The 12,977-nt window shown below is 38.7% G+C and overlaps 2 protein-coding genes across 2 annotated transcripts; one reads left to right on the top strand and one right to left on the bottom strand.

The window, feature by feature from the left end:
• Positions 1–5,186: 5,186 nt before the first annotated feature.
• On the top strand, positions 5,187–6,667 carry LOC115976330 (early nodulin-like protein 1). Its single transcript, XM_031097542.1, has 2 exons — positions 5,187–5,440; positions 5,549–6,667. Exons 1-2 carry the CDS (start codon positions 5,260–5,262, stop codon positions 5,908–5,910), a joined length of 543 nt encoding a protein of 180 aa, XP_030953402.1. The 5' UTR covers positions 5,187–5,259; the 3' UTR covers positions 5,911–6,667.
• Positions 6,545–12,449, bottom strand: LOC115976329 (signal recognition particle receptor subunit alpha-like). Its single transcript, XM_031097541.1, has 10 exons — positions 12,344–12,449; positions 10,180–11,169; positions 9,411–9,495; positions 9,205–9,300; positions 8,944–9,096; positions 7,667–7,774; positions 7,429–7,548; positions 7,150–7,275; positions 6,961–7,044; positions 6,545–6,860 (listed from the first exon to the last, which is right to left on the bottom strand). The coding sequence occupies exons 2-10, from the start codon at positions 11,148–11,150 to the stop codon at positions 6,735–6,737; spliced, it is 1,869 nt and encodes a 622-aa protein (XP_030953401.1). The 5' UTR covers positions 11,151–11,169; positions 12,344–12,449; the 3' UTR covers positions 6,545–6,734.
• Between the last annotated feature and the right edge of the window lie 528 nt (positions 12,450–12,977).

The following is a 12,977-nucleotide window of genomic DNA, read 5'->3' as shown; positions in this document are numbered from 1 at the left end:
CATTTTCGTGTTAGGGCTGAAAAACAACGATGTCTTACTCCAATTCAGTTGTCGTCCAGATGATGTCTCGTAAACTTGTAGTATCCTCTATATCTCATTACACTCCATTGTAGTGGCTCTTCCAAAGATGAGGCTATCGTCGGCGAAGAATAAGTGTGATATTCTTGGGCCCCTTGCCGAAGCTACAACGCCCCTCAACTTCTTTTCTCGGACAGCTTTGTGTAGTATGGCAAACAGACCTTCGGCAACAATAAGAAACAAGTAGGGTGACAGTTGATCCCCTTGACGCAGTCCACGTGTAGGTTAAATCTGTCCATGAGGAACTCCATTGACCCGCACCACATATGTTACAAAGGACACATAGCTCATAACCAACCTAGTCCATTTATCATGAAAACTAAGCTTCCTCATTATTTGTTGCAGGCACTCCCACTCCACCGGGTCATATGCTTTACTCATGTCTAGTTTCAACGCCATCTCACCTGTCTTCCCTTTCCTTTTCCTGTTGACATGGTTTATTAATTCATGAGCTACCAACACATTTTCCGTGAAAAATCTCTCCACAACGAAGGCACTCTGGTTCTCACCTACAATGTCCCATAAGACCACCTTTAACCTATTGGCCACTGCCTTGGATGCTAACTTATAGACCACGTTACACAAACTTATCGATCTATAGTCAATAACACTTGCTAGGTCCTTAGTCTTTGGTATGAGCACAATGTGCGTTTCATGAAATCTAGGAGGTGCTATTCCATGGTTAAGGAAACCAAGAACGGTTTGAATAACAATAGAGTTTACAGTAGGCCAAAAATGCTGATAAAATAATGGAGGCATACCGTCAGGTCCCAGTGCCTTCATTGGATGCATCTGTTTTAATGCTTTCTCTACTTCGTGGGCTTGAAAGTCTTGGATGAGCATGGAGTTCATTCTATCAGTCACCTTAGTATGTAAAGCATCAAGCATCTCATTGCTTACGACCAGTTGCGACGACGTGAAAAGCTTCTCAAAATACTCCACAAAAATGCTGCCTATCCTCCTTTCTTCATCTTGCCAAGCACCATTAGAGTCCATGATTTTTTAGATCATGTTTCTTTGATTTCTATTCGATCCTTTTGTATGAAAAAAAGATGTATTACGGTCCCCTAACTTCAGCCAGCAATTTCTCGACCTTTGGTGCCACATGTCCTTCTCTACCATTAGCATTTTGTTCAACTCCATCTTGGTTTCTTGGATTTCCTCCATGACCGCATTGTTGCTTCTCCTCTCCACCAGGTATTGAAGCTTTTTCTGTAAAGAGGATATTTTCCTCCCCACATGCCCAAACGTGTTTTTGTTCTAAGACACTAAGGAAGTACGACACTCCTCTATGCAGTTTGAAAACGGCCATTTTGACCCCTCATGCACCCCTCTCTCCCAAGCCATTGTTACTATCTCATCACACCTATCATCCCTCAGCCACATAGATTCAAACCTGAAGAGTTTTGGCCGCCTAACATTGTGCCAACCGATACTGTCTGTCTTAAGGACTAGCATGCAATGGTCTGATGCCGACGTCGCCACGTGGAGAAGCCTTGTCTGTGGAAAACACGAAGCCCAATTTGTGGACACAAAAGCTCTGTCTAGCCTCTCCTGAACCCAACCTCGCGATCCCAACTGCCTGCTCCACGTAAAATCTAGACTAATATATCCCATATCCCTCAGGTTACACCTGTCTACCGCCTCATGAAAGTTTCTCATCTATCCCTCTGGACGTGCACCGCCACCTTCTTTTTCACCGGAGTGCATTATTTCATTGAAATCCCCCATGTATAGCCATGGAAGATCACAAGACCTGCTTAGTTGTTCCAACAGTTTCCACGACTCCTCTCTTTTGCTTGTTTCCGGATTGCCATAGAACCTCGTGAACCGCCACTTCTTATTTCCTTGTTCTTCAGTTACAATGGCGTCAATATGGCGTGGAGAGTATGTCTGAACATCCACTCTCGTAGAGCTTTTCCATAAAAGTGCCAAGCCATCCCTGCGTCGAACACTCGGCACCACCAAGCCCTGTTGCCGCTCCAATTTCCTTTTGATACTTGCCATCTCTAATACTTCAAACTTAGTCTCAATTATAAAGACCAAAATGGGATCTTCCTCCAAAAATTTTTTTTGGAGAGTGTTAACTATACAGGGGTTCCCAAGCCCCTGACAGTTCCAACATATCGAACTCATGGCTCCCGGCGGGGCCGTCCAACAGCCTCCGCTGCTCCAAGTTGCTATGCCATTAGCTTGTTGAGAGTCAAAACCTCTCCTTCTACCTTTGACCGTTTCCCTGTCATCCCATTGTCTAGTATTTCATTCAACGGTGTCCTTACCCTTCTTTTCATTCCCACTCCATCATCTTCAATCCTCATCACGACCTCCATTTCCGTTACCTCTCCTTGTATGCCATTGCCACCCTCCTTCTTATTATTTTCCTTGTCCAGTTTAATTTGTTTCTAAGCCGAAAATTTACTTTTTCTTGTTTTAATTTCCCCTTTGGGCCTTTGCGTACACAAGCCCATAATGAATATATCGCCAGACTTCATGGAAGCCCAATCCAATCCTTCCTTCCTAGGCGCTTAATTTGTTTGGTCCAAAGACTCCTCATGTTGGCCCTCATTACAATTGTGATTTAAAAGCAGCCCACTCCTGTTTGCCTTACCCACATTATGGCTGGCATTTGTAACTTCCAGCTGGCTTATCTCCTTCAATGCTTCCTTCTCTCCCGCCATCCTTTTCGTACTTGTTTCCTTTGTTAAAACTTCTCCAAAGGTTGCATCATCAATCTCCTTTAACTGCTCCTCAAATCCTGGGCATTGCGGATTACAAGGAATCCTCATTATCTCCTGCCTTTTTGGCTCATCAAATGAAGCCACCTCTGCCCTACATGTTGCCACGTCATCATCCTCATGTGCACTCTGTATGGAAGCTGTCGTCAACTCCCTCCCCATGTTAACCAACTGCTCCACCATCGTGGACACCCCATCCGCCGCTATCTTGTGTTCCTTCCTCCCCTCATTCTTTGATACAACCACCAGTTGAGGCCGCTAAACACGCTCCGACGTTGCCCATAGCCATGGTCCATATTGCTTGTCTTCTGCCTTGAGCGATTCTTTACTACGCATCCATTGCATGCAATCTTTTTCATCGTGATCAATCATCCCGCACCAATAGCAAAAGATGGGTAATCGTTCATATCTAAAATCCACCCATGATGGTGACGGGCCTCCCATTCGAACCAGTCGACCTCAACATAGCGACATGGATATATCTATTGACACCCGAATCCGGAGATAATTCCCCAGATAAAAACCTTTGTTTTCCACGTCCACCTTCTCCACTCTTCCCAAAGACTCATCAATGCGTAGACCGACCTCTTTTGTTTGGTTCATGGTGGGTAGGCCATGGATTTGGACCCAGAAGGATGCTTTGTTAAATTTGAGTTGGCTCACCACTTCCCCAGCTTCTAGTTTGTGTAGTACTAGGAGGTATTTGTCAAAAGACCATGGACTAGGCCTGAGAACTCTATCCAAGTCCTCAACCTACTGAAACAGGAACAAGACCTTATTTTCACCCACATCGCTAACTTCGAAATTCTTCTCTGTCCTCCATACTATTCGCAAAACCCTCGCCACTGATTCTAAGTTCACCCTCCTCTTCATGCAAAACTTTCCTGCGAGGACAAAACCCCCTCCATTCTCTAGTGGACTAAGGTCCACCTCACTCCCTTCTCTTCCTGATAGTCGTAACCCTACGCACTTCTTCGTTATGTCCTCCATAACGCCCCAATTACTACCCAAAAACTAGCTTCCACCGCTAGAAATGAAGAGAAAATCTTTGCCATCCGGCAAGCCTATTTTTCACCTCTAGGGCTTCGTAGAAGACCTAGAGAGAAGATTTTCCTTTTTAAATTTACCTGAGTTCATTCTTGAAATAAGTGGTAAATTCAAAGTAATGCATTTTACATCAAGTAATTTGTTGCATGACTTTCCAAATGGTAAATGCATGTTGTTTTCTTTATTAAAAAAAAAAATCATGTGAAAAATACAGGTCAACCCAACCCGACCCACAACCCAGTTGACCTGAACCCGTTTTTAAAATGCTTAAAATGACCCATTTTTTACCCACAACCCGATTGATCAGACCCGATCCCAACCCGACCCGCCTGTCTTGCCATGTCTTTATTGCATTTATACTTAATTAACTAGTTCTCTTTTCCCCCTCAAAAAAATAACTAAAAAATTGACTAGTTCTCATACTATATTTTGTAAACGGAAAATTATAATTTAACTTCACAGGATTTCAGCATCACAATTATTATATTTAACCTTTAATGTTTGATAATAAAAAAAATTATTAGTATTCCACACAGATCAACTTGAAATTTTCATTTTTATTCCAAATTTTAGGGTTAAAATATAATAATTGAAAAGCTAAGGTTAAATTATGCTAAGCCCATATCATAAATTACTTGGTAAGTTTTAAATGAAAGTTTGTCCACAAAATACAATAAACGTTAATTTGAACAAAACTCTAATTTTATTTTAATCCAAATGTCACGAAATTTTTTTTTCCTCTCTCTTATAATGGTAACTCAAAAAAAAAATCACATCTAATATATTTTAAAATATGTGATTTAGAACCAACTTAAAAAAATAAAATAAAAAAAATAAAAAAAAAATAAAAAAAACAACAACAACAACAACAATAACAATAACAAACACACACAAACATGGAAGAGGAAATGGGGGTGATCTAACTAGTTTGATACTTGGAACTATCAATTTTGGGCATAAAATAATGCATTGCGGTATTGCTCAAAACTATAACATTACATTTCACACTTTTTTTTTTTTTTTGGTTTATTATGAAGATTGTAAAAAGGAAGCCAATAACTCTAGAGGCACAGCAATTTTTACAAAATATTTTAAATTATTGAGGTGGTAAGTTGCTAATTAAGTGGTGTCAATAGTGAATCTCTATGAGAATCAACAAGAACCTTTCTAGTGAAAATTATTGTGCCGAAACCCATGAGAATTCAAACGGTAAAATGGTAGGTAGACCAAAAAAAGGTGCGGCAATAATTCTAGCTCCCAAACCGCTATATGCACATACTTTCAGAACTTGCCATAACGGCTAGTTTTCATTCTAGTGCCACTATATACAGACCACAAAGGCCTCCTTCAATCCTATATCTCTCTCTCTCCCCCTCAAAACATTATACTAGTGTCCACCATGGCTTTACTCAGAGCTCTACTATCTTCAATGCTACTTGTATCTTTCTTCATCTCCCTCACAGAGGCTAGAGAATTCTTGGTAGGTGGCAAGACCAATGCATGGAAAATCCCATCCTCAGAATCTGAATCCCTCAACAAATGGGCTGAAGCCTCACGTTTCCAAGTTGGAGATTCACTAGGTACAATCCCTATACTTAATTTACTTTTTCTCGCACTCCCTCATCTGGGTTTTGTTCATTTGTTCCAAGAATTTGCATACTCATCTGGGTTTTGTTCTGTTTTTACAGTTTGGAACTATGATCCTAGCAAAGACTCTCTACTCCAAGTGAGCAAAAAGGACTATGATAGCTGCAATACTTCAAGTCCTATAGCGGTATACAAGGATGGGAACACCAAGGTCAAGCTTGACAGGTCAGGGCCATTCTATTTTATCAGTGGAACACAAGGCAACTGTGAGAAGGGCCTGAAATTGGTCACTGTGGTGTTGTCTGGGAGGCGTAAATTCTTCAATGTTTCTCCAGCACCTTCTCCGGTGGAATTCGAAGGCCCAGCCATGGCCCCAACCAGCGATGGCACAAGCTTGAGGGGCGGTTTTATGGCAATTTTTGGAGTTTTGATAAGGTTGGTGTTGTCGGAGATGTTGATGTAGATTTCTATTAGTTTCAGTGATTGGTGGGATTGGTTTGATTTTGTAATAATTGACTTCCGGGACATATTTGTGTTCTCATATCTATTTATGACATTCTTTTGAGAAAACAGTAAATTTAGATATGAATGATATTTGTTCTTTACATACATGATATACTATGATCGAACTACAAATCTACAACACATACAATCTTTAAACATTTTGTCAACTCATAACGCGAAAATATACATGACAAAACTAGGAAACAACAGATTAGAATCAATTCCTTGCTCCATCAGGATAGTAAAGCACATTAGGATCAATTCCTTACTCGATCAGGAAAGTAAAGTGGTACTAGCAAACAAAAATTTTCATTTATTTCTATAAACATGGATGAAAGAACAATCTGGAGCATTAGAATAATTTCATTAAGCCAACTGATCCGCAGAAAATTGTCCATAACATCACCAACCAAAACGATCACCCTGCTCATACAACTTATTTTTTAACTTTTTGAAAGTGGAAAAGCTGAAATTTAGAAAAGAAAGAGGTTAGTTTAAAAAGCTGTTTTTTGAAAAGTCAACAACCTTGATAAAAAAAATTTTACTCTACCTCTGCACCCATCAAGACAAATAGACAGACACGTGCGCGCACATACACACAAAGGAGACTCACAATGGACCAAATAAAATAACTACAACATAAATTGCAGCCGCAAGCGACTGATTCACCTCCAACAAGTTCATGGGGTCATAAGGGATTACACAGGGATTCCGCAGCAACATACATGTCCATAACTGTCAGACAAACAGCACAGCAATGAGGGATGAAACCAGCACACATTCTCATTTAAGGAGGGTCCTAACAATTGATTTGACATTGAGTTTCTTAAGGTCTGTATATGACTGTCCACAGCCAACAAACATGACCGGTGCCCCAGAAATGTAGACCATTGAAAGTGCAGCTCCCACCTGCAACATGAACAATTTATACACCAGATGTAACTAGTGGACTGGATAAAATAATCAAACAAAGGATTTTAGAACTCCGAGAAGTTTGATGAGTATCTACCTTATCATCAATGGTATCAAACTTAGTGAGTAAGATCCCATCTATCAATCTGGAACTAGGTGTAGCTGAAAGGTCGGCTAATTTCTGCAAGCACAAGTGTAGCTCAAGTAACTCACTTCTGAAATATAATGATAAAAGAGAACACAAGCCAGACAACAATTGATGACAATCCCGGTATAAAAATCAAACCTGATTGAACTTTGAAAGTTGATCAACGGCATCATTTCCAACCAGGGCCTCTCCAACAAACAAGACCAGATCAGGATTGTTAAGGTTAATAAGCTTTGAGAGTGCTCTCATTAATGGTTCATTATCCTGAAAAGCATCAAAAATGTATCAGACAAACACAAAGGCAAAAGATCAAACAGGTAAGAAACCTTAAAACCTTACTTATCCCGTAATTAGAATGACACATGTAGCATATACACTAGTAAAACTTTATGATATAATACCAGCTAAGCATGATACCTGCATTCGACCAGCAGTATCAACAAGAACCACATCAGAACCATTTCGTGTTGCCTCCTGGATTGCTTCCTTTGCTACAACAGCAGGATCTTTCTCATAGCCCTTCTCAAATATAGGGATCTTCCAAGAGGAAAATATAACAAGTCAGTAACCACCATCCAATTTATAATGCATTTTATTGAGTGAACATTAATCATTTCAAAGTAAATAAGACAGAGAGCCAGATTGAATGTTATACCTGGAGTCTTCGTGCATGAGTCCGCAACTGCTCAACAGCTCCTGATCGGAATGTGTCACAAGCAGCCATCATGACACTGACATTATGCTGCAGAAGCCAGTAGGCAACCTGGAAAAGTCATGTTTGAAAGAAACCATCTGATCAAAATCCATACAATTTAATCTGTCCACAGGACCTATATATAAATACTTAAGACGAATATATGATGCCCACACACACACACACACACGTGCATCCTCTACTATAAAGAACTAGGGGTTAAGCCTAGCCTTTACTAGATTAATAAAATTCCAAACTTCATTTAAATTGGGGAAAAAGCGTGGCTTAGAGCATTTGTAGCAGTGGAGCTAAATAGCTATAATGCTATTTTAGCTCCACCAAAATACCAAAAAGGGCCACGCAACAATGGAGGCATAGCAATAATTTTTAGCTGAACTATTACAGTGCATGTCTATCTATAGATGTGCACTGTAGCAGTCATCTAAAAAAAATTAATTTTTTATTCAGCCCCCGGATTAAAATAATACTGGGTTGTTTATTTTTTTCATTCTTTTATTCTTCATCTCACCGTCCTCTCTCTCATCACTCTTAAGCTCCCATCTGAGAAATTTCTCTCTAGCTCGCCGGCTAGCTCCCTCATCACCAATCTGTTCCGCCGACCCAGCTCGCCAACCCACCCCAAGCCCCATCACCCAGTCGGTGCCTCACTCTCTCAACGTCTCCAACCCACGCCTCCACCGGCCTCAACGTCACCGGCCCAAGCCACCGCTGGGTTTCATCGTCGATCGTCGATCCAAGCTCTGGGTTTCTCTGGGTTTCATCGTCGATGCCGCCACCGCCTTCCTCGTTGTGAGTTTCGTGGGTTTTTCCGTCGATCCAAGCTTTGGGGTTTTTTTTTTTTTTCTGCTGTGGACTGGTGGTGGTGGTGGTTGTGGCTGAGGAAAAATATTGGAGATTTGGGTTTTTTTTTTTTTTTCTCTGCTGTGGACTGGTGGTGGTAGTGGTGGTGGTGGTGCTGGTGGTGGTTGTGACTGTGGTTGTGGCTATGGCTGATGGTAGAGGTGGTTGTAGTTGGTGCTATGGGTTTTTTTGGTATTGGTATATATTATTTTATTGTAGTGATTATAATATTTTATTGTGATGTTTATATTATTTTATTGTGTTGAAAGTTAAAATAGATCCACTGTTGCAGCATGTGTGTAGGTAAAATAAATAAAATAACTTTTATTGGTGCTAAATAGCTAAAATTATAGATCCACTGCTGTGGATGTTCTTACCTTGGCTAGATTGGTAGATTTCCCAACTCCATTCACACCAACAAAAACAACAACATACGGCTTCCCTTGTTCCTTGGCAGCATGCACATCCCTCAGTATGTCAATTGACCGGCGAGGAGTTAGAATACGAACAAGAGCTTCTTCCATTGCTGCCTGCAGTCATTGTTTCATTCCATGGCATTATTCTTATAAAAAAGTGAAATAATGAGAAATAATTAGTTTAGATTAAATATTGGAGGGAAAAAGTGATGATTCACAAACCTGCACTGTTGAAGATACCCTTGTGAATGAAGCCAACTTTTTCCCCTCAAGACTTGCTGCCACTGATTCACAGAGCTTCTCAGCTATCTCCTCAGCCTATCATTGTAACAGCATGGGACACCCATTAGCAGGTTCAGGGTGTTTGAGAAGTACCAATAAAAGAGGTGAAACATAAGCACATCACTGTAGCAGCAGGAGAAACATACCACATTCTTGGTCATGAGCCTATCCTTGAGAGCTTTCAAAGCTGGTTCCAGGTCTGACTTCTCCAAATTCGCTTTGCCCGCAATACTGAGCACAGGAAAGTGAATAAATGATTACAAAAGTATCTGATGATCTTAATAAAGATTTCAAAGCAGTGGAAATGGCAACACTACAGCTGCAATAATTATTTTTATTGGTAAGTTACGCACACACCCAGCAGGTTGGAATATTTGCAATAATAAAGCCATTTATATGCTGAAGACCTGAAGTTCAGTTGATCCTTAGGCTATCACAGAATACAACAATAGATTGGAAAATTTATCCATCAATAAGTTCAACCTCAACGAAGAACTCTTGTAAACTCCAATATTTGAAAAATTAAATATATAAGCAGAAACAACGAATGAACTCCTTCAATAATTCAAAGAAAAATATATCATATGGACAAATAAAAAAATAAGTAGATTTCAACATAAAAATGTTAACCGGTGCAACACAGGTGGACCATTGATAAAACAAATTTGTGTCATCTAAATTACTGTTCAACTATTTACATTGCAATAAAAAAATAAAAATCCAAGAAGCATCCTTCATTTAAATATGGCAGGGAAACTAAGAACCAAAATAGTGAGCAGAAGTTTAAAAAAATAAAATTAAATACACACCTACTTAATTAGTGAGCAGAAGTTTAAAAAAGAAAATTACACATATAAACTAAATTGTCATTAATGAATAAAACAAAAACCTAGGACTGAGATCAATTAAACTTACCTTTGGAACATTGATGAAAACCACCCCTTCTTCTTAGTTTCAGGCCTGCTGTCCTTCTCCACTCCCTCATCTTCTTCATCCTCACTTTCACTACTGAAGATCTCCTCCTTGTCCATCATACTTTCACCATGATCAGCTGCAACAACATCTATATGATTCCTATTCTCACCCATAGAATCCGTAAAATCCAATTTCTCTGGAGGGGGTGAATCATTCCAAACTCTATTCTTCTTTGTTATCTTTTTTTTTGGCTCTATCTTGGAGCCCTTGCTAACAATAGTATCTGTTTTCTTCCCACCTTTAGCTCTAAGCTTCAGAAGCTTATTTACATCAAACGCCCCAGCATTGGAGCTCATATTTTCTATTCCGTTATCTGCACCATTTACCTTAGATTCTACAATATCAACATGATGGCCATTGGAGTGGCCATTCGCCAGTTTACTGCCTTTCCTTCTATCACCATCCCCACCATCATTGGCCAAAGCACCTTCACTCCTTTTCTTACTTCCTCCTTCGAACCCACTCTTTTGCACCTGTCCTTGCTTCTTACTATTACTTAAAGGCTTGCTCATCTGCTTTGATTTCTTCAATTCCTCAGCCCGAGCCTCAGCCTCCTTTCTCAGTTGCCTAAAAGTTTCATCAAAATCACTGTAAGCCGTCCGTTTTGGATCATAAATCTCTGAAAACTCATGCTTCACCATTGCAAGCAGTTCGTCCACATACAATAGATGAAGGATTCGCTGATACACAGCGACAAACACAAGGCCAAGATCATTATGGAAGGTCCATTTTAGTGTGTAAGCGGCACCTTGGGGCCCATCATAATTGTACGATGCTGCACCAGATCGTTCTTCTAAAAGACAGGATTGGATCAAGGTGTCAATTGGTGATCCCTTAAGAGCATTTCCAAACTCTTTACATGTCCAGAGGATTAATCCTCCTCGAGTAAAAATTAGTAACTGCTCTAACATCTTTTATTACGGATGTACCCTGCAATCAAATCCAGCAGAATATTCAATATCAAAAACTCAGGAATTTATTACCCAAAAAAAAAAAAAAAAAAAAAAATTTATCTGCACTTAAATCTAAAATAGAACCTCCCACGCCCCCCACAATTCGCATAGATTCCAAGACAAATGTAGGGGAAAAGTAAAACAACTTTATTTGATAATTCAATAGTTACGATGGGGGAGGTGCCAATTGAGCTACATGGCTCTTAACAAAATGAGAAAACAACTTTAAATTTTAGATACTCTAATTTGCATGGTTTTGGGTCTTAGAAAAAAAAAACCGCTGTTAAATAATGCTAAATACAACTACACATAGAAAACGAAGAGTACCATGCATTCTAATATTTCAATTTCTGCTCTTTCACCCATTTTTATGAGAATTGGTGCCTAATGGTTTTCAAGCAATCAAAAGTAAAACGACTTTATTTGATAATTCAATAGTTACAATGGGGGAGGTGCCAATTGAGCTACATGGCTCTTAACAAAATGAGAAAACAACTTTAAATTTTAGATACTCTAATTTGCATGGTTTAGGGTCTTAGGAAAAAAAAAACCACTCTTAAATAATGCTAAATACAATTACACATAGAAAATGAAGAGTGCTATGCATTCTAATATTTCAATTTCTGCTCTTTCACCCATTTTTATGAGAATTGATGCCTAATGGTTTTCAAGCAATCAAGAATATTATAAAATTATTATCACTAATCATATTCAAATAAAACTTTAAAAATAAAAATAAAAACAAGAAAATATCAACAACAACAAAAAAAAAAAAAGAGAGAGAGAATAAGAATAGTATATTTTTAAAGCACGCATTTGAAAAATAGAATCAAATTCACCTAGAATCAATGCTAAAAAAAATTCATACACAAGAAATCAAATTGCAGTTTCGCGGCAACCAAACAGAACCCATGCATGTAAAAAATTTAAAAATAAATAAATAAAAAAACCTGAAATGAACTTGAATTTGAAGCCCTAAAAGTGAAAGATCAGGAATTGGCAATTACGAGAAATAGGGAACAGATTTATCAAAACTATTCACAAAATAGAAACAGAAAAAAAACAAATCCTATTCGAACCACAACATTTGTGATCATTGAATCCACGAATCAATAAAATTTGAAGGAATCGGAGAAGAGAGAGCAAAATACCTGTCTTTTCTCGGCACTCTGAGGAACCCAAGAAATGAAGAAACACCAAAATTTTGAATATATATAATTCTTTTTGCTATAAATAGCGGCGTTTTTATTCCTTAGTTGAACTGTCTAAAGTAAAAATTGGCGGACACCAGTAAGTAGTAAACTGTCTGATTACGCCAGTATTTTATTGAGTTGTGACATATAAAAGTTTGTAAGGTAAAAAGTAAAAAATGTAAAGAGTAACAGTTGAAAAAAATTTTTGGTTAAGGTTAAAATTGAATTTTTAATTTTCAATCTCATCCATTATTCATTAATTAACTATTGCATGGTGCAATGGAAAAACATGTTACAATGAATAAATGAAGCATGCCACCACCAACTTAGTCCACAAATATTTACTATTTCATTACCAAATTGGCCCACAATAGAAACCATTACCATAAAAGGCCAAAAACCATGTATCTTGCCCTATTTTTTTCAACACTTGGCAAACCCCAAAATTGACCTTTTGAACCCAATGCATACATCTTATTTTTTCAAATCCCAAGACAATATATATTGGCAATATTCAAAAAGCCCATGACTCAAGTCCATGGGAAAACTATTTTACCAATAGGATTCAACCCCATAATCAAAGCCCATAGTT

Source organism: Quercus lobata, chromosome 2, assembly GCF_001633185.2.
Source record: "Quercus lobata isolate SW786 chromosome 2, ValleyOak3.0 Primary Assembly, whole genome shotgun sequence".
NCBI classification, from domain to species: Eukaryota; Viridiplantae; Streptophyta; class Magnoliopsida; order Fagales; family Fagaceae; genus Quercus; species Quercus lobata.
The sequence above is the reverse complement of the archived record's forward strand: the minus strand, read 5'-3'. Positions and strand labels throughout refer to the sequence as shown.